The sequence below is a fragment of the Pleurodeles waltl genome, chromosome 3_1 (genome assembly GCF_031143425.1).
Source record: "Pleurodeles waltl isolate 20211129_DDA chromosome 3_1, aPleWal1.hap1.20221129, whole genome shotgun sequence".
Lineage (NCBI taxonomy): Eukaryota > Metazoa > Chordata > Amphibia > Caudata > Salamandridae > Pleurodeles > Pleurodeles waltl.
In genome coordinates, this window is record NC_090440.1 from 1,699,233,190 (window position 1) to 1,699,256,099 (window position 22,910).

The 22,910-nt window shown below is 45.1% G+C and overlaps 1 protein-coding gene across 2 annotated transcripts in view; it reads right to left on the minus strand.

The window, feature by feature from the left end:
- Positions 1–22,910, minus strand: part of USP40 (ubiquitin specific peptidase 40) — a 570,914-nt gene that overhangs the window by 432,330 nt on the left and 115,674 nt on the right. For both annotated transcript variants that reach the window (XM_069225530.1, XM_069225531.1), the window contains one exon: positions 76–180. In XM_069225530.1, the coding sequence (XP_069081631.1) occupies positions 76–180 (105 nt within the window). The remainder of the gene's footprint in view (positions 1–75; positions 181–22,910) is intronic.

Here is a 22,910-nt window from a genome sequence, read left to right on the forward strand (position 1 = left end):
GTAAGCTGCCCCTGAAAGACTCCCTAACTACCCACAGCACAATTCACCAGACACTCAGATGTGCAGGAATCAAACCTTCTCAATTAGGGTCGTGAGCAAAGACAGAGGTTCTTCCATCACTGGTGCAATCTTTGGTTCTTGCACTTTCTTTGCCGATTCTTCTGATTTTGTTTCTTCTTTCTGGAAAGAAAAGGAAATGCAAGGAGTAAGTGATGCCTAATGTGGGGAGACACTCTATGAAAAGCTGGGTACATTTCTGTTATCAACCATGGGAGCACAGCTAAGAAGGCAAAAAGTAGGGAGACATCCTTGTTTACATTAAACAAAATGATAAACTGTGAAAGTTGGAAAAATATGTACTATCTGCGTATATTTTGTCATTCAACTCAAACAACTTGCCAAACAGTGAAATGGATTTTAAAGGCCAGTAAATTAGGTTAGAACTCATAGGGCCAGATGTAGCAAAGGGTTTTTCCCATTCTGTGTCAATGGGAAAATATGTTCGTACATATGGCCCATAATCTACACATTCAACTGATTTCCACGGCTACCTTTCAAATCGCAAAAAACACACACACGTGTATATATATATATATATATATAATTAGAGTGACCTTAGATAGAAATTTCTCAGATTTTGCCCATTAATAACTTTGCTCATGTTTAACGAATCTCCACAAAATTTGCAGATCTATTGCCCCTTCTACATTGGCGGATGGTGCAAACTTTTGTGGTGATTGGTCAAGGGGTTGGAAAGAAAAAAGGGGGTCCCAAAACGCATTTTGTTCCCAATACATTTTCCATAGATTTTGTACTCAAGCGCGGTGGGCAAACGTCCAGACGGATTTTCATGAGATTTTTTTATTTTTATTTTAATGTTAATGATGTACCCTAACCTGTGAAGTAGGGACCCTGCTGTTTAAGTGTGTGCTAGGTATGGCTGTTTGCTGCTGCTCTTGATCAGCCAGTCGTTCAGGTATGGGAAGACATTTATGGCATTTCTGAGCAGATGCGCCACTACTACCGCTATGTACCCTTGGAGCTACAAAGACGCAAATACCTTGAACTAGTAGCTTCATCCACTTACCAAGAATCAAAGGTACTGGTGATATGCTGGGTGGACTGGGATGTGAAAGTATGCAACTTTCAGATCCAGTGCTGATAAGAAGTTGCCTTGGCGGAGCAGCGGGACCACATCTAGCAAGGTCACCATAAGAAAGTGTTTTGAGTGGATGAACCATCATTTTTGGGAGGAAGTATCCCAAATCCTTGCGCTGTTGTGCAGGCAAAGGATTGAAGGTACCTTTAGCAAGGAGCGCTTGAACCTCTTCCTCTAGGAGCTGGAGGTGTTCTGAGCTGATGCGGTGGCATGGTCTGGAATTCTAGGCAGTACCCTTCTCACACAATGGACAACACTTAATCATCTGAGATGTCCTTCCACTGAAGAAGCACCTTAGTCTTCCTCCAACAGGTGTTGTGTGATCGTGGGAGAGGAAATGGATAAGGAGTCACTGTTTTGCTGCAGAGGTACCTCCTGTGGAGCCACTTCAGCCATAGTCATTACCCTCTGGCAGCACCCAGCAGAAAGGTCTTAGTTTGCTGCGGGCCCTGAAAGGGTTGTTGCTGTTATTTACAAGATGCTCCCTGGCCTGAGAATGCTGATTTAACATCCCTGATTTGCTGTCTGCAAAAAGCAGATCTGGGAATGGAGAACTGCATGGACTTTGCCTTGCCTTTTTAATTTTTTGAGTGTCTCATCCACTTGGGGTTCGAAAAGTAGCTTGCTATCAAAACAACCATTCAAGAGGTGCTGCTGCATCTCAGGTTGAAATCCTGACATCCCAAGCTACGCATGCCTCCGGATGAGGAAGCTGATGTTAATCCCCCTTCCTGCAGTTTCGAGGGAACATCTTATAGTAGAGTTTATTATGGTATTGCTCCCAGCAACTAACTCCTGCCACGATTTCCTGTGGGTCTTGGGAAGTACTTGACAAGCTCCATTTCCATCTAGTCATACCATGAGAGTAGACCCTCCGAACTGGAAATGCGCCAATGGTTGGATGCCCTGACAGCCACCCACTTTCTTGCTGCATCTACCAGCTTGGACTGCTTATCGGGTGGAAGACCATTGAGTTGCCAGTGCGGACGCCCTCTTTCACGCAATGATCACATCTAATAAGACAAGGCGGCCTCCTGGACACAGATATAAACATGGTCGTCAGGCACAGGTTTCAAATTTTTCGACCCAGGGTGGGCCTACTTTGGCCTTTATCGCTTCATTAAAGTTATCTGTGGTCGATCTGAGCAGTCTGATTAACACAGGGGAGTAGTTTACGGTCTGTTCTGTTTTACAGAAGGTTTTGACTAGGAAGTCGTCCTTGTCCTGTACTGTATGCATTTTAACATGATTGTGTTGATTCACCCATTGAATTACAGCATGATAGGCGGTGACATCATCAGCAAGGGGCCTTGGCTAGTATAGTCTGACCCTCAGTGGGGCTGGATTGGGTGGGGAGAAGGGGCGACTCTAATGTCCTCCCACTAAAGTTCTCCCTCCCAGGGCCCTAAAGGTTCATCATAAGGTTTCTATGGGGAACATGGACTCCCATGGTCTGAGTCGATATCCTATATGTTGTGGAGAAGAAAGTGTGGAGGTAGTGGTGGTGATGATGGTGGTGGAACTAGAAGTGTGGAAGGTAAGGGTAGAAAGCATGGTGGAGCAGTGACAGTGTGTCTATCCCTTTTAGGAGTGGGCCGCCACAACTGGTTAAGAACTGGTTCTTCCTACAAGACAAGCCTGTGATTCTTCAGGTTCCAGACAGGCACAGGAGTCGGGAGCTTGGTGAGGATTCTTTCCATGTCCGGATGGATAAACTGTTTTTTCTGCTTGGCAGTAATCCGGGAGCACGGCTGCGGGTAGGTTCTTCGCCTCGGCTTGGAGCGCACACAAAGTACTTCGCGCACGGCCATTGGCCGGTGTGATCCCATGAAGCACGTTTCTTGACTAGGGATGGGCGACATATAGTAATAGCACAGTCAGACTAATGTAAGTGACTGGATATAGTATTACTGATAATTTCAGTGGTTAGTAGTTCTTTTAGTTTACTTATAGGAGAAGTATGATGTTAATAAGGTCCTGAAGAAGCGGTGTTGGATCCGGTTGGACCAGAAAGACGCGAAACATGTTGACCCTCTGTTAGGGATGGATGGCAGTTCCCCCTCCCTTTGTTTTTGATACTTGCTGATTAGAGTGTCAGTCCATTATCTCTGTGCCACTCTCCTGATTGTTTTTTAATCTTGGCCACTACCTCTCGGATGGATTAATAAATTTACCCTTGCTCGGGATTGTGAGCCAATTTTAGTCTTTTGTGTTACTCTCCTTGTCTTCTTAACCCACTTTTGGGGTCTCGGCATCATCAAGTAAAGATCTCCGGCAAAGAGCATTGCAGCGCCAGTCTGACGAGGAGCAACGCCGATGATGAAGCATGACACCCAGTTGGGTGTGTGAGGTTTCTTGCTCCTAAAATTTAGGACTCTCCTGTATTTTGTTACTCCTTCTCTCTTCTTGTGGAACAGTGTATTTGTTTTTTGTCATAGTATTAACCCTGGGAGGATATACACTGGACCATTATCCCTCCCTATCCCTTTGTTAATTGATAAGAACTGGTTCTTCCTACAAGACAAGCGTGTGATTCTTCAGGTTCCAGACAGGCACAGGAGTCGGGAGCTTGGCGAGGATTCTTTCCATGTCCGGATGGATAAACTGTTTTTTCTGCTTGGCATAGAGAACCTCGGACAATTTTACGAAGGCTGATGCCTTGGTTGTGTAGATCTGAGCACAGAGAGGGTTTTGGGGTTGGTTATGATGCGCTGGCAAATTACAGGTGATTTTGTTTTTTTAAACTTTAATTCTGATTAAATTCCAACACCTAACTATAACGTCACTTTAGTCTTTGCTTTTTTCAGTGGATTATTATTATTATTTTTTTTTAACATAAGCTAAGATCTTATTATCATAACCAACTATAACATCACTTTAATCTGTGTGTTTTTTTTCAGTGAATTTCTGTGATTTGTTTAATCATTTTCTAAACTGAGAATACGTCCAACCCACTTGGGCAATCTGCCCCCGAGTTGTAGCCAATTCCCTACTGCGCACAGCCTTTGGCTATGAACAGCTGGGGTTGGCCAACGGCCTGCAACCAACCCCTTTAGGAGCGGTCACCCCCTACTAAGCATGGATTTCAGCTCTGTGCTGCAGAGGTTAGCCACAGGCCCTACACCCAAGCAGCTTTGGGCACCCATTCCCCTGCTATGCACAGCCTTCAGCATTGTGCAATGGTGAGTAGCACCTGCGCCCAACCCAATGTAGGCAACCAACTGCCACTGCACCCACGGCCTGCACAATGGCAATTAGCTGTAGGGCATGGTCTATGACCACACACTTGCATTTTTTTATTTCTTTTTAGTACTGTGGTATCACAGGGTTTGCTGCGCTGGGCATTGTGGTACAGGATGCTCGTACTGAGGTACCGATGACCCAAAATATCTATTTTTTTAATCTGACAGAATAGAGGGTCCCCTTTGGGAACCCACCCTGCCCCCATCCACATGGCCCTAGCAGCCAAGGTCCACCACCCATCCTCCTTATGTGACCTTTTTTTTAATAATGGTAGCTTCAACATTTTCTTCAGTGTAGCGGCCAACGAATCAGATTATTCAACACTGCAGTAAAGGCACAACAGTATCAAAAGGCTTCCTCAGCCAATGAGAAGGTCCTTTTTTTATTTATTAACTTTTCAGTACAGTGGGAGTCCTGTGAACTAACCGTCTATAAAAACCTAACTTTTTCGGAACATTAACCCCCTCATGCCCAACCCAAGCCCCTCTTTAAATGCTACTCCAAAATGGCTATAGGGATTTACACCAGATCACAAAAAGTATGCATTCGGAGTAAAGTGTTAACTTTATGCAAAATTTGCTGCAATTCGTTCAGCTGTTTTTTATTATTGTATAGGAGACCAAATTTTCTTATGGAAATTAACATGGGATATTAGCAACCACCAGTGTATAGCTATAGGAATAAAGATTTATTTTGCTAATAATGTTTCCGTTGTTTGATGAATATCTGTAAAAACCTTGCAAAAAAGTGAATCCCTCTAAGGTTCTGCCTAGAGAGTTTCAGGGTGGTTAGTTAAGCAGGTGCCAAGAAAAAGATGTAGGGTGGGGGACGGCGATTGTTTCAAAATGTTGATTTCGCATGGTAATTCCTGCAGGAAGCTTCTGTTTCAGCTACAGAACAACTGGCTAAACAGAATTACACTAAAATTGGGGAAAAAGTCAGAACATAGCTCAAAAAGCCTAATTGTTGTGATTTGGTGTACATCGTCTCCAAGAAATTAGTGTTAAAAAGATGCCTGGAGTGGTCAGGAAGGGGTTAAAAAACATAGGTATATGTGGACTGTTGTGGCCTCTTTAAAAGAGACTAGTCAATCCTGATTGGCTTGCCACAACAAGAACAATATATTCTGGTAGCCATTACAGACTCAGAGATATGGTCTCTGCATCCTGAAAATGAATTAAAAAAATATAAGCGGCAGGGTGAGCACACTCCGATCTAAAAGGGCATGTGGGGGGTGTCACAAAGAGATACCCTGATTGGCTGGCCACAACATGGACAACATATCGTGGCAGCAATTACAGGACTTGAGGACCTGCATTAAAATGCATATAGTGAAAGCCTTTTTTGAGGGTCACAAAAAGGTCATAAATAAAGGGTGAAACAGATTTGAGTCACAATATGCAGGCATTAAACCAGAGGGTTAAAATGTGAGGGGAGTTGTGGGCTTTTAGTAATTTGAAGAATAATGTATTTTGAAAGGGGCTAAAAATAATCTGAGAGAGATGTCTGTATAAGTACAGCATACCTTTTCACGTCTTTTTACACAAACTACCCATCTTAGTCTCATTTAACAGTTTCCTTGTTTAAAAAAGTAACATTTAGTTGAATGCTAAAAAGGTCTCTCAATGGTTCAAGAAACATTATAGTTAGCTGTTGAAATAGGGCAAAAACTAAAACAAAAAATAAAAAATAAAAAAAATATCTCTGGAATTCACCAGTTATAGTTTACGGAGCTAAACTGAACCTGTTCCTGTCATGCACTGCTTATACATTTTTGAATTACATCACTCATGGCATATTAAATTACATGGCTGATAACATCAGTGATAAAACTATAGTTAAACCCAGTATAGTTACACAGTGTACACGTGTAGGTTAATAGCATGGAGGCAGCTTAAGTCATGGAGACTAGGGTAATTGTGCATTTTAAAAGTTCAGTTTACTTTATTTTGATCATAAACAACCATACAAGCACATTACAACAACATCTACAATCATACACCATCAAAGTCAAAAGAAAAAAAAAAGTTATAAAACATACTTTAAAAGAGATGCGCAATACAATATCTCTAGCTGGTATCATAAAAACAAGAAAACAGTAAAATCAGTATAAAACTAATAAAACTAAGAGCTGGGATTAATATTTGACATTTGGCAGCATGTGGGCTAATAGTTTGGAGCACACTCCCTTATAAAGCCAAACATATCTACAGCATATTATCACAAAGTCCACAATTAAAAGGACAAGCAGTAATGAAGTGAATTTTGAAGGAACTAGGCATTTTGAGATTACCCTAGTCCTAGAGCATAAAGCAGGAAGAATTTTCTCATAATTATTTTGCACTTTCAATTTTGCATTGCCCGTGCCTATAGCATTTTGAAAGTTTTAAGGTGCACTGTTTGCAAATCACTAAACTTTGGGGTAGGAGATATACTCTATGTTAAACAAGGCAAGGTTGAGCTCATCTGATGTGTGTTGCAGAGGTATGTTTGAAAGTAGGTTGTGGCTTAAAGCAAAAGCCTGTCCTAAAAAACAAAAAGTGAGAAAGGCCAAAGCTGCTATTAAAATACATTATCAAATCACAACGAGAGAGTATGAGGGAGCGAGGGGAAAGGCAAAGGAAGAACACAACCGTACTCAGCTCCCAAAATCACTACAAAATCACAACAGAGAGTACGGGGTTCATTAAATGTAAAGAAGGATCAATCAATGGTGGATCAATTGCAAGACCAGATCCGTCGTGATCCTCTGTTAGAGGTGAGGTATCAGTTAATAAGGTGCTGTGGAGAGTCTGGGGACACGGTGGGGAGTTTCCTTTACGGACTAAGTGGTCTCACACACTATATAGTGTCATGCTTCATCATATGACCACCTAGCCCCACCCAGGTAGGACAGTGCCACCTGGGCGGACTCGACCTCACTGTTAAAGGAACAGGAGGGAGTGCGTAAATTAATTCTGGTTCTGGAAATAGAGGGATCCAACTAAACTAAGGAATAAAAACACCTAAGCAGATACCTGTGTAATTATTTAATAAAGGTTCTGTTTGATGTGTTTAAAAAAAGTGGAGATTGGGACACCTCTGTGAGAACAAGGACTCACAGGGTCACCTATCTAGGAGGAAGGAGCCGATATGTTTCTGCCCTCAGTATTGAGCTCAGGAAAGTTTTGGGGCATTCATCAGGGCGAAGGATCCCTGCTACTCTCAGGACCGCTTGAAAGAGAGGACAACACAGGCGTACAGTGAGCGCCCACCTTTGATGCATGTCTGACAAATAAGGGGGCACTCCCTCTCCAGGACATCAGAGGCCAATAGCCTTTAAGGACAGGGCCCCCTCCCAGGTAGCTCCCAGGCAAGGTAGGCCCCCCTCTATATATATTTTTACAAATTTCACAGCACTTATTCATACTCTGAGCATGAGTAGGAGGGATCCTTTGCCCTGATGAATGCCCCAAAACTTTCCTGAGCTCAATACTGAGGGCAGAAACATGTCGGCTCCTTCCTCCTAGATAGGTGACCCTGTGAGTCCTTGTTCTCACAGAGGTGTCCCAATCTCCACTTTTTTAACCACATCAAACAGAACCTTTATTAAATAATTACACAGGTATCTGCTTAGGTGTTTTTATTCCTTAGTTTAGCTGGATCCCTCTATTTCCAGAACCAGAATTAATTTACGCACTCCCTCCTGTTCCTTTAACAGTGAGGTCGAGTCCGCCCAGGTGGCACTGTCCTACCTGGGTGGGGCTAGGTGGTCATATGATGAAGCATGACACTATATAGTGTGTGAGACCACCTAGTCCGTAAAGGAAACTCCCCACTGTGTCCCCCAGACTCTCCACAGCACCTTATTAACTGATACCTCACCTCTAACAGAGGATCACAAGGGATCTGGTGTTGCAATTGATACACCATTGATTGATCCCTCTTTACATTTAATGAACCCCGTACTCTCTGTTGTGATTAAAATACATTAACCTTAGGTGGATATCTGGGTACGTGCCCATGCTAAATAGTTGTAAAAACAGTAGTAAAAACAAATTCTATAACCTGTGTTTGCTTATTTCCATAACTTCACTAAAGAGCTTGGGGCACTTCAGATTATTGATTAATATAGAATGTAGGGGTTTCTACTGTTTTATCTCATACAGGTATTGTAAGCATGGCTCTAATATTGTATGTCCATCTCAGGACTGTGTGTAGTTTATTTTACTTAAATAGTAAGCATTGTCCATGGGGCCGGACACAAGGTGTATTTACAGTGGCAAATGTATACTTGTTAACCATTTTACTTCTGGTCATGTGAAGTGTTTAAGAGGGTAATCAAATTAAGGTGAACAGGAAATGGTCCATTGGTGTAGTGAGTTGAATTAATTTAACTCCAAAAACTCTCTAAGACGCCATCACAATGATTGTATGATGTCATCAATTTGAGATTTCATTAATGATGTCATTTAACAAGTCATAAGTGAAGTAATTCGTAAGGTCCTAAGCAGTGCATGGTGGGGGTGCAACTTCTAGTTAGCTCAGTAACCTATAACTGATGAGCTTTAGAGGTTTCTTGTTTTTTAAACATTAGTTTTTACCTTAATTCAACACCCAACTATAATGTCACTTTTAACCTTTGTTTTAATCAGTGAATATAAAGTCACTGAAAAACCAAAGCTTAAAGGGATGTTACCGTTTTGTGAAAGCTTTAGTGAAAGCATACCATTTGAAACAAAAGCAGTGAAATTCACCATTTACGGTCATCTCAAGTGTCATTCCAGATGTTGCAGTGATATTATCAAGGATGTTGAATAACATGCCATGAGGGATGTAATATGTGAGATAATTAGCAGTGCATGGCGAGGTTGCAAGTTCTAGCTACTTTAGGGTGAGAGTTACAGTTACATGAGTAAACTAACTGGTGAATTTCAGTTGTTTTGCTCATTTTAAATTGTATGTTTTAACTGACATTTTCACTTAACTATAACATCTCTTTAAACTTAGTTTTTTCTACAGTGAATTTCTATTTTTTTTTTAAATAAAGATATTATTACATTCTAATTATAATATCACTTTAATCTGTTTTTTTACAGTAAATTGCTATGTTTTTTTTAACATAAGGATGTCCATCATTGTGCACTGTGTGGGGTTGTGCGCCCAACCCCTGGAGGGTATAGCCTCTCGCCATGTGTGGTGTAGGGTTGGGCCAAGCCCTACACCCGTAACCCTCCCTCTCCTCCTCTCCCACAGGCACTCTACCAACTGCTGCACACATCCTTCGGCTGAGCACGGGGAGGGATTAAGTGGAGGGCCTGGCCTGCAGCCAGACCCTGCACCCAACGCTTCGCTCCACACATCCTTCGGCCCTTAGTACTGTGAGAGTGGCCGAGGGTGTGACTGCAGCCAACCGCCTGCAAGTACGCACTGATGACTATGTGATGTAACAATATCAACGGTGTCATTTTAAGTAAGACAGAGCTACAAACTCTGTCAAAGGGTCAGAACACTAAAATATAAAAGTCAGTCAACACATCAATATATACAAGGCAGATCACTTGTCTTTGTTAAATAGTCATCAATAACCATAATCAAGGATATACTGTATAACTTCACACATAGCAATATTTAATAAAACTGTTATAAAAATAATTCAGTAATGCTTTTATTAAAAAAAAATATATCAAGATGTCTTTGGCTTTAAAAAAAAAAAAAAAAACATTTTTCAGGCCACAAAATGCAGCAACAGAACCAACCACACTCCAGCTGAAGAGCATACAGCTCCACCTGGGAATGCTTTAAAAATTATGGTAAGCTCTCCTGGGCACTTGCAGTCAATGGAGCAGAAGACTTGTGTGTGTTTTTTTTTTTTCATGTTGCAGGACTGCCATGTTCTCTGCTGCTCTCCAGAATATAAAAAAAATGCTTGATGGTGCTCCTCTGCCATGTCTAGGGACACCATCAGGATAACAAAACTAAGAATCTAAAGCCCTTGCAGGGCATTAGGGGGCACTTCGTGCTGGAGCACTGATCAGCTTCTGCCACTAATTTATCATTATTATTTTTCATTTTATTAAAAAAAAAAAAAAAAAAAAAAAGTGGTGCCCTGGTGCACCCACACTTTAAAAAAATATTGTTATCATCTTTGGGAGCCAAAGGTAAAGCCCCTGGGTGCCTCTGCCAGCACCCATGGTGGAGTCGGCAGGAGACAGCTATTTTTTTTTTCAAACTCAGTGCCCAGGTGCCCAGGCAGGGCTACTGCACTCTCCTAAATCACTGGGGCCATATTGAGCGCCGAAGGGTGGCTTTTTTTAAAAATTTTTTTTTTAAAGTTGGTGCCCAGATGCCCGCCCACAAGGTTCTAAATCGTTGAGGGCCACAAGGGGCACCCCAATGCCCTCAAGGTGACTCCTCAGCCAGCACCCATTGTAGTATTGGCAGGAGCCGGCTCGTTCTCTTTGCTTGGGGCCAGGCGGGTGCAGCAATTTTCTCTGCAAAGTTGTGCTCTCTGGCTGAGAGAGTGCAGGGAGGTATTAAAGATTTCTATTCCCTGCCTGCACTCTCTCAGGCAGGGAACACCAGTGACAAAGAGGATGGGGTCCCTGGGACACTGCACTGACACTGGGCTCTGGAGGATGGAATCCCAGAGGCCAAAAAAACTGGCTCTGAGGAGGGGGGGGGGGGGTGGGGGGGTGGGGGGGTAGAGTCCCCATGGCCCTAAAGAGACTCAGTGAGGAGGGCAGTACCCACTCAACGCTCTAAAAAAAACAACTCTGCCCTGTGGTCTGCAGTCCCTAGGGCAAGCAGTTACCCCCCATTTCCCCAAACCCAGGCCCTGGCTCACCCAGGGGGCTTATTGTAACAGGACAGGATTGGCAGAAAAAATTGCTGGTGAAATTCACTATTATTTTTTTTTAAATCTATGTTGTAACTGTTTTTTAGTGACTATATATATGTATGTATAGAGCTGTCAGTCAACATATCTGAAGGGTTGTTGCAGCATTTTGAGTAATAGCAGGATGGAGGAGAGAACTGATAAGAGACATAGCCTTGTCCAGACCACAGTAAAGCACCCAGTAGGGGCAAGATGGCCACTTGCTAGAGTGGCTCCCACAACTCACCGGTCTTTCCTCCTGTCATAATATCCATTTCACGTGATACTGGAACCCAAAAATGGAGGGTTTCTAGTTGCGGGGATAACAAATCTCCAGCCATTTTTGCCACCCTTCATCTCTCGCCCTGATACAAGATGAGGCCAGTGAGATAAGATTAAGATAAACACGGTCTCCACTTAGCTTACTCTAGTGCGGGCAGATCTCCACAACATTACTGAGCATGTGAGGGAATCCGAGGACTCTACAGGTTGAAACTACCCTCCTAAATTAGCAGGTAAAAGAACTGTGTCCCACTATGAACACACTAGAAGCAAAACTTGAAGACTTTGAAGGGTGCTCCTGGCGCAATAACATTCGCTTGGTTGGTGTCTGTGAAGGGGCCCGAAGGACCGTCAGCTGACCTCTTTTTGGAAGATATAATCCTCAATAAATTGCAATCAAAGGGTGTCTCTCAGTATTTCTCAGTGTAAAGAGCACACAGAATCCCAGGGTGACCCCCAGAAACCAGGAGCTCCCCCACCAACAATTACCCAGATTTTTAATCACATAGACCGGGATGTCATTCTCCAAGCAGCACACAGATCTCCACAGATCAAAACTGATAACATGACCATTTCCTTTTTCCCAGATTGCATCCTCAGAGTGTGCAGCCTCAGGCAAAATTTCACAGAGATGAAACAAATCCTCAGAGAGCTGGAGCTGAAATACTCCATGCAATTTCCAGCAACTTTAAGAGTGGCGGCCAAAGGGAAGGCTTGGCACTTCAAAACTTCGGAAGCAGCATGGGAATGGCTAGATGGCGGATAGACGACTGAGTAGCCCTGGCGCAAAAGTCCACCCGCTGACCACGCAATGCACCGGACCTTCTGGACAGGCGGAGCGACAGGGAATCCGACAATCCTGACCAAAGGCAGTCACCATAACATCAACTGAAGGCTGCAGCCTTGGTAACATGAGTCAAGAATCAATGTGAGACTGAGGTTGAGACTTAAGCAGTACAGGATCGAACTACTCTTGACTCCCCGGTGATGACCCACCGGTGTTGCGGGCTGATCTGGGCCTAGTGGTGCTATGGCGAACAACCATCCTATGTCTGATGGCATAACCGAACATAGTCTAAAGACAATTGATAACCTGTAATTTTATTCTTCTTCGTGGGGGGATCCGGTTGGAAGAGGACAACACAAATGGAACGTTGTTCCCCATTGTTTAAAGATGGTTTAGGCACTCTGCCCAGTTGGGAGGCAGGTGGTTTTTGACCAGTTATGCAGGAAGGCAGGGAGGACGGATGTTCTGTGGTGTTTTGTTTGTTATTGTTGGCTCTGGATCACAGAGTGTGCAAGTTGCAGACCTTACCCATCACACTACACAACCAATAGATTTAATCCCCCAACAAGCCCAGTATGGAGCCAACCTGACCTAAAGGCTGCTCTGGGAATCACGAGCATGTACAAGGATAGAACCACCCAGTCTATGACGTTCCTATCTTGGAACATCAAAAGATCAGGGGATAAAATTAAGCTGTGAGTTGTGTTCCAGTATATTAAGACAGGCACCATACACTGCCCTGCTGCAGGAGACCCATCTCAAAGGCAACAACTGCAATGCACATGACAGATGGTGGTATAAACTAATGGCCCATGCAGTATATACGTCCGCTCCCAGGGGCGTAGAAATTCTCCTTAAGAAATCACTGCTTTTCATGATCCATAAGGTTCGGCCTGATGTACATGGTCATTCTGTGGCCCTTACAGGGTCGTGTGAGGGGAAAACAATCAATATCTTCCCCGTATATGCTCCACCACGCCGGCACAAAGCAATCCTGTTGGATCTGGGGGCACAGCTTCTTCAACTACAACAAGGCAAACTAATCATGGGGAGAGCATTTGGCGCTATGTTATGAGTGTGATTGGCATCCTCCTAGAATACTGACCACATCAACGCAGCCATTTGCTGATTTCCTGGGGGAGATGGAACTACAGGACGTCTGGAGGTCACATCATCTTCATGAGACATAGTTTACCTTCCATTCCAGAGCACACAGCAGTTTGACACACATTGATTACATTCTCACATTAGCAGGACATATTCCCCTTTTTCAGAAGTGCGCCATTTGGCGCGAGGCATAACAGATCACTCCTTGTTGATGGCAAAATATGTCATCAGTGGGGTGCCCCCACAGCTTGACACCTGCTATCTTAAACAACCCAAGATTTAAAAGAGCTATGAAAAGCCACGAAACACCATTTTAATAAAACGAGTAGTTGGTCGACTCCACCCAAATCTTATGAGACTGTCATCGGGGGACACGAAATATCTCTCATAGCGGGATACAAGAAAGTAAAACGGATGCACCTAGACTTTTTAGAAAAAGACATTCAAGCCCTTGAAAAGTCTCTAGCATGGGGGTGTCAACTGAGCTCCTACACAGGCTCAACCTCAAGCAACGAGAATACAAATGTGGTGACTGATACCACAAGACTCCAGTATAGAGTGATGCAACATCGTTTATATGAAGTAGGGGACAAGGCCAGTAAATTTCTGGCCAGGCTGGAAAAAAGACCAAACTAGAAACTGGGTGCTGGAGGTGCAGACGCTGACAGAGGTTCTAGTTAACGATTAGCAACAGATAGCAGACCTATTTGCGGCGGATTATGCCAAGCTATACACCTCAGCAGCAAAATCTACTGCCGGGAATTTATGCCACCCCTGTCGCCGGAGGACGGGTTGTTCCTCGAATAAGAAATCACAGAGGCAGAAACAGTGACTGCAATTAGGGACTTGTGTTTGGGCAAAGAGATCGGCCTCAACGGGACCCTGGCCGAACTTTATAAACCCTTCGGCCAAGAAATTGCCCTGCATCTCCTAAAGATTTTCCTAGCAGACAGCTAAGGTTCTTGCCTGAAAATCAAGACTGGCAATGATTGTGGTCATACCCAAGGCCAGAAAGCCGCTGCGCGAATGTCTACCCTAGAGGCTCATATCCCTGCTCAACATTGAAGCTAAGATACTGGCTAAAGCCCTAGCTACCAGCCTCTTGAAATTATTCCAACCCTAGTCCACCAAGACCATCTGGCTTCATGCCCCGTCGCAGTACAACTCTGAACACGAGGTGTCTGCACAATGTCCTCAACAGTGTCCCACAGCTCCGAGAAACGGCAGTGGTGTTTGCTTTAGATGCCCGAATAGCCTTCGATTCTATTGAATGGTCTGATATATGTTTGAGGTGCTATTTAAACTGGGCTTCATACCAGGATTTATTAAGTGGGTACAGCTCCTATACAGTGGAACGCATGAGAGTAAATGGATGTATATCCCCGAGGCACGAGACACGGCTGCCACGTCTCCATCAATATTTGCCCTAACGCTGGAACCCGTGGTGACCTGGATAAGACAGAACCCCTTGATGAGGATGATGATGATATTGTCATATATTCCTTACCCAGACCTCATGCTACTCAGTGATGCAAATCGTCCACATCCACAGGAGTCTTTCAGGATATACCATCAATTGGGGAAAATTCAAGATCTATGTCCTCCATGGGCGGCTCCCTCAGGACTACCCGGCTGAGGTGATGTCTGAGGGTTTCCGCTATGTGGGGATCCACATTACACAGAATCAAGAGTCCTTTTACGAAGTAAACCTAAAGCCCCCTCATGAAAAATTAAAGAGAGATGTCCAACATTGGAGGATGCTCCCTCTGATGCTCATGGACAGAGCGGAACTATTTAAAATTATGTCCCTGCCCAGTTTCCTATATGTATTGCAGAACAAACCATATCTAGTCCCGCCGCCTAGTTTTAGGCCATTGACAACAAGGTGGCGACGTTGCTGTGGAACTGGGGTCCTGCTGAAACAGCACAACCAAAGCTCCGAAGGGGGAACTATGATGGGGTGGCATTATCAGACTTCCAGATGTATTGGGCGGTTCAATTGACCACCATCGACTGAGCCCTAGGGCCCTCAGATGATCCAGCATATCGCATGGACCACCTTAACCTACAACCAGGTGGCTACCTGAGGGCCCTCTATCGGCACCCACACAGCTGAAACTTCAAGGACCAGCAGTCATAACTGTCCAGATTTGGCATAAGGTCATCAGATTTCTTCGATGGTCGGGAGGTTAACATTAGCCACACCCCTATGGGATATGGCAAAACTGGGAAATTTGCATTATCTCCCCAAGTTCTCAAAATTGGATCTTACAAGCATCTACAATGTGGAAGATTTATGGATTCAAGTCAAGATTTTGTCCTTTGCAGACCTGAAACAAGAAGACGAACTGGCCCCACAGAAACATGCCGATACTTGCAAGTCCATCATGTGGTAACTTCCACTATACCGAGGGCACACAGCTCCCTGATTCGACACCACTAGAAGACAGATGAGCTCGTGGGGGAGGTGGGGTGGGGAGGGGAGGGGACACTGGAAGACGCAGAATGGGCTGAAGCCCGGACCTCCCATACAGAGACATTCATCGAATTCAAACTTCGAATGGTACAAGTAAAAATTGTACATCCCGACAACACTTTACAAAATGGGACCCATGTGATCTGGGAATGCCCAGAAATCCAGGCCTTCTGGACGACAGTACTGGATTGTGTAAACAAGATATTTGGGTCCTCTCCCTGGTCCCAATAGTGAAGTGGTGTCTTTTGAATAAATGGGGGAACCTCGTTCTATCACGTGGGGCCCGGAAGTGGGTAACAGAAGGGCTATCCATTGCCAAGCGAAACACTGCCAAATTCTCGGGGGCAGAGACTAGACCAAGTTTAGCCAAATGGAAAAAAGACATGGATTGGCGCATGATGACAGAGAAAATGATATATGAAGGACGAGAATGCCCACCAATATGAGGCAAAATTTGGGGTGCCTTGAACACTTACAGGGGTCGTATCTGTAGAACCTCCAATGAGATGTCAATTCAGGGACAGACCTGCCACTGTAGTCTGTGTGCAGTTTTAAACTGCCAATTCGACATCCCCCCCTGCACCCCACCTACTTTCTGCCTGGTTTTTAGATGCAGCTTCAACTGAAGAGCACTGGGTTCCTGCTAACCAGATCCCCAGTGCCAGTGTTCCTTCCCTAAAACAAGACACCTGGTCAATTGATACCAAGTGACCAGGCCCTTCAGCCCCCTATAAGTCCCTAGTAAATGATACCACTGCTACCTAGGGCATGGGTACTGAAGGGCCCCTCAAAGCTGCAGCACAACTTGTGCCACTCTGAGGGACCCAGCACCAACCTTATGCAGACTGCCATTGCAGGCTGCGTGACAAGGTGCTTCCAAAATTGAAAACACAACATGGCACACAGCCTGTGTGCCATGTCGCCTAAACACTGCATACAATATATGCAAGTCGCCCCTCTAGCAGGCCTTACAGCCCTAAGGCAGGGTGCATGTTATTACATGTGAGCGCATATCTGCATGAGCAGATATGCCCCTGCTATGTCTTTGTCGATTCTCAGACATAGTAAGTGTACAGGGAAGCCATTTTAAATGCTTGTGGTGGACACTGGTCACTAATAGCTCCCCAGCTACATGATGGCTTCTCTGAATGCTGGGATGTTTGGTGTCAAACATCTCAGAATAATTAACCATCACTGACCCAGTGATGGATTTATGATAAAATGCACCCAGAGGGCACCTTAGAGGTGCCCCCTGAAAACCTACCAGCTACCAGTGAATTGACTGACTGGTCCTGACCAGTTCAGCCACCACAGCCAACACAGACGTGTTTCTGGACCCCCACAGTGAAAGCCAGTGCTCTTGAGGCCCAGAGACGAAAGCCTGCACTGGGCAGAGGTGTTACCTCCTCTCCCAGGCACGATGGACATTCCAGGGTGGGGAGCTTCAAAAGCCTTGCCTCCTTTGTAATGCGACCCAGGTCTATCCCAGATGGTGGAGATGACCAACGCCCCTGTCCTGACCTGACTTTTGGCAGCAACACAGGCGGGAAAATTAGTTAAATTAGGGAGAGTGCCCACTTAATGCCACTCCCACCCCTAGGTGGACAAGCTACTTTTTTGTTTCCTCCATCTTGTTTGGAAGGAATTAGGCCACTAGAGTTAGGGTTATGCCCACTTCCCAACGGAAGTGGTCATAAGAAGGGTGTAGTCCCACTGAAGGTGGTCAGTCCATTGGCTACCGCCTAGCACTCATGTAACACCACTAAATTAAGTATTTACGTGGCACCCCTGAATCCTAGAACTCAGATTCCTGACGTCCTAAGATGAACCGAACACTACAGAGACGCATCAGCAGAGAAGACTTCAGACGCCAACTGACTTAGACCCATCCCTGCTGTCTGCAAGCCGTCGACGATCCTGCATCAAAAGACGACACGTCCTGCAGTTCCTGACCGCGACCTGCCCGGTAAGCTGTTCCCGACACCAAAGGACACCCCTTCACTGGGAGCACCTGAATCTTGGGGCGCTGGACAATCAGTGTCCCTACATCCCCTAGCATCAGAACTTGCCTGGGCAGCTGTGGGTTTTCTTCGTTCGGCCTCCTGGCATGAGCCTTTTTGCACTGGGCGCCTGGCACTATGCTGGCAACCTGCACCCGGTCACCCCTGCACCACTGAGGGTGTATGTTTGGTGCTGCCTTGTGGTCCGCCCTGTGCTTACCTCAACCCCAGGAGATCAAACTCTGACACCACTTTACTCACCTGTAAGCAGTACATCTTTAGTCACCCCCAGTCTCCACTGGTTAACATTGGGCGCCCAACGCTGTGTTGGCATTCTGCATCCAGCCACCTCCCTGCCACTGAGGATGTAAGTTTGGTGCTGCCTTGTGGCCCCCCTTGTCCTTACTTCAACCCCAGAAGATGGACCCATGACACCGCTTTACTCACTGTGAGCAGCCCATCTTCATTCACCCCCCAGTCTCCAAAGGTTAACATTGGGCACCTGACCTCTCCATCCAGCCGCCCCTGTGACGCTGTGAGTGCTGATTTGAACCTTGCTTGGTGTTGACTTAAAATCCCAAGGACTGGATTTGTAAGTTGTGTACTTACCTGCAAAACTGCATTCTTGTTTTCCTCCCATAGGTTAACATTGCTAAACTGAAAAATTGCACGGAGCTGATTTTTGAAACTGCAAAGTATTTATCTTTAAAAAAACTGTTTACCTTATAATTAAGTTCTTTGGTTCAAAGCATATATAAAAGCAAATGTTATTTTTCTAAATTGGTCTCAGATTTATTCATCGAGTGTGTGTCGATTCTTACTAGATGCTTATTTGTTACACTTTTTTAAAAAGTAGGCCAAAGTGTAAGTGCTATGGTGGCCGAGAACTTCTTTACTGATGAGTAGTGAGTGATATAAGAGATTACTCAACAACCATAAAATGACCATCAGTAGTACTGCTCTGACCCAAAAAAAAAGACCAAAACGTCCAAAAATTACCTGAACATGAACAGTCATGCATTAAAAGAGGCACAAAATAAGCAAAATTATCCAGACAATTTTAATCCCTAAAGCCTCAAGAAAGGTTAAAAATCTCATAAAATGGGAGCAATGATCAGGAATTTTGATTAAAGCCTGAACCAGTTCAAAAGCGATGCCAATGAAGTGCGTTGAATTGTACGTTGGCATGTAGAGCAGTAGACATCTGTCCTTGGCTAGCTACTGCTTTCATGGAGGGACTGCTTTACAGTCTATGCAGAACATGTGTATCTACAGCCACACATGCTATTGAACAGAAAATATTACTTACCCAGTAGACATCTGTCCTTGGCATGTGGTGGATTCCAAACAGTGAAGTATGCTGTCCACCATCATTGCTGCAACGGACATCAGGACCACAGAAAGTAAGCAGCCCTGATCCTCCTAGAGCTCTCTGCTGTGTTCGACACCATCTCCCACTTCATTCTCACCTCCAGACTCAACCACATCGTGATCCGAAGCAACATCCTCAAATGGATCTATGCCTTCATCACAGGCCACACCCAGAGGGTCAGCCTTCCACCCTTCATGTCAGAACTGAAGAACATAATCTGTGGTATTCCACAGGGATCCTTCCCTTAGCCCCACCCTCTTCAATGTCTACATAATGCCATTAGCCGAGCTCGTCCGCACCCACGGACTCAACATCATCTTCTACGTCGACAACACACAACTAATACTCTCCCTCTCAGAAGACCACACCAGCCTCAGAAACAACTTCAGCAACGCCATGACTCACGTTGCTGAATGGATGACATCCAACTGCCTGAAGCTGAACACCGACAAAACGGAGATGATCACCTTTGGAAGCAACACCTCCCCCCCTAGGATGACTCCTGGTGGCCATCCAGGCTCATACAACCTCTGAACCCTACGGACCATGCAAGCAACCTTGGCATCACCATAAACAGCAAACATACCTTCAAACAGCAGATAAACACAGTGGCCTCCTCCAGCTTCCATAATCTGCGCTTGCTACGTAAGATCTTCAAATAGATCCCCATTGAAACCAGAAAGACAGTCATCCAGGCCACCCTCACCAGTAGACTAGACTATTGAAATGCCCTCCACGCTGGACTCCCCACCCAGCTACTCCACTGCCTCCAGACCATTCAAAATGCTGCTGCAAGACTCGTCCCAATGTCCCCAGAATGGCCCACATTACCCCTCACCTCAGGGAGCTACACTGGCTGCCAGTGCACAAGAGGTGCAAATTCAAGGTCCTCACCATTGCATACAAAGGCCTCCACAACATTGGACCCAAGCTTATCAACCACAGACTCTTCTTCCACCAGCCTACAAAGTTTCTTTGCTCTTCAATCCTCGCCCAAGGCCCCGAGAATCCAACAGAGCAGAGGTTGTTCCTTCTCCTACCTTGTTGCCAAGTCCTAGAACAATCCCCTTCCCCCCACACCTGCGCACATCGCACACCCTCAACTGCAGTAAAAGGCAGTTTGAGGAGTAGCCACAGCCACACTTTAATCCTCCCTGAGTGCCTGGACACCTGCTGGGGTGATAAGCCGCACTTTACAAATCCGTTGATTAATTGATTTTGTAAATATGCAGCTATGGCTGCAAGATGTAGCCAAATAGAAGAGGAAGCAAAGTTTGCTTTCTGCAAGTGAAGCAAATGGCAAAAATGTGTTGGACTGAAGCCTTAACGTATTTGGTCTGACAGTTGCAAACAAACTTTTTCCATTTTGCAGCATAACATGCACTAGTTGTAAGTCTACGAGCTTCCTTAACAATGTTCATACATTTGGAAGGTAACTGTAGATAAACAAACTCTATGACTTCAGGAGCCATATCGCAAGGTTAAGCGACTTGGGGTCTAGATGTCTGATCTGTCTCCGTTTCAGTGTGAGAAGATCGGCCTGTTGCAAAGCTTCTTGTGGGGGACCAGTGAGAGGTCCAGAAGTAAAGCTAACCATGGTTGTTGTGCCCAGGTGGGAGCGACAAGGATCATGGTGAGGGATGTTTTTCTCATCTTCCGAACCAGGAATCGAATAAGAGGGAGAGGTGGAAAAGCATAAGCAAATATCCCTGACCAGTTCATCCATAGAGCATTGCCCTTGGAAAGGGGGTGTGGATACCTGGATGCGAAGCTTGGGCATTTTGTGTTGTTTGCTGTGGCATAAAGGTCTATTTGAGGAGTTCCCCACTTTTGGAAGTATTTTTGAAGGACTTGCGGGTGGAGTTCTCATTCGTGGACTAGTTGATGTATCCTGCTGAGCAGGTCGGCAAAGTTGTGGTCCGCTCCTGGGAGACACTCTGACACTAAGTGAATGTGGTGGTGAACAGCTCACTTCCATATTGTCTGAGCGAGCTGTGACAACTGGGATGCCTGTGCCAACCCCTGTTTTTGTAGAGAAGACATAGCTGCCATGTTGTCCGTCTGTACTAATACAACTTTGTGTGACAGGTGAGGAAGGAAAGCTTTTAGGGGTAGAAGTACTGCCTGTAGCTTCAGATATGTGAATGCTTTGGTGATTGAGATCCCAGAGGCCCTGCACTGTGAGATCCTGAAGATGCACACCCAAACCCATCAAGCATGCGTTCATGGTCAGAATGAACTGAGGCACAGGGTCTCAAAAATGATGCTCTTTCAATAAGTTGTTGGTGTTCCACCATTGCAGAGAGTGGCAAGTATGGCAGTCTAACACTAGATCCTGAAGGTGACCCTGTGACTGAGACCACTGATGAGACAGAGAATACTGGGATTGTACCTCTTCCTTTAGAAGGGTGAGATGTTTGTGAGATAACCTGTGAGAGGGAAGGGGAATGTTTGGAGGTGTGGAAGCGAGGTCCAGGCAATAACCATGTTGGATAATGGAGAGGGTCCATATGCCCAATGTTATGTGTGTCCATTGTGTGTAGTAATCTTGAAGACGTTCCCCTACCGGTGTGGTGTGGGGTTTGGGGAGATGTACGTAGTCAGTGTTTAGCTGATGAGGCAGAGCCACGGGTGGTAGTGATCTTGCTTCGGCCTCTTATTATTGCTCTTGTAGGCTCCTCTGGGAGAAAAAAAAACCTAGAGCAGATGGTTGTCTTGGGTGAGAGGTAGGCAGTTCAGAGGTTATTGCCTTATAACTGCCTTTAAATGTGGGGAGACAATAATTGCTTCTATGCACCTGAGACTGCAGAGCACTCTTGGCCTTCGCTGTGTCAGTGTCCTTTTTTTTTTTTTTTAGCTTCTGAAGTGTGGAGTCCACTTTAATGCCAAAAAGAAGCTCCTTGTCAAAGTGCATGCTGAGCATCACTTGGTGCACTTCTGGCTTGAAGCCAGAGCATCTAAGCCAGGTATGTCTCCTTAAGAGTATGCTGAGATTTATCCCTCGTGCAGTTGTGTCTGCAGCATCTAATGCACAGCATATTGAATTATTCAAGATTGCCTGTCCTACGGAGACAATCTGTTGACCATTATTTTTACTGTGCTCATCTGAAAAGTATTGGAGAAGCTTCTCTACCTCATCCCAGTGAGCCCTGTCATACCTCAATAGCAAGGCCTGCGAATTGGCAATGCACCAATGGTTTGTTGCTTGTGCAGCAACTCTTTTTCCTGCCGAATCAAGCCTTTTACTCTCCTTATCCAGTGGAGGAGAGTCCCCTGTAGCCTGGCTGTTAGCACACCTCCTTGCGATTGTAGCCTCTATCAAATCTGGTGGGACCTGATGTATAGTGGGTCTGAAGGAGCAGGCTTATATTTTCTGTCAACTCTAGCAGTTATAATCCTAGAGCAGACTGGCTCTTTAAAGACGTCATACAAGTCTGGATTGGTACTGATCATATGTATCCCATAGGTCTGGATCTGAAATGTACCACCTAGATCTCCCATACAAATAATGATGAATCCTGAGGGGTGCGATCTCCTGCAGTAGGAGAGATAAGAGAACGAGGAGGAGAAGAGGGTGAAGTAGCAGTTGGAACTGGAGGTGGTGAGGAAGCTAGCCAAGGCCTAGGTA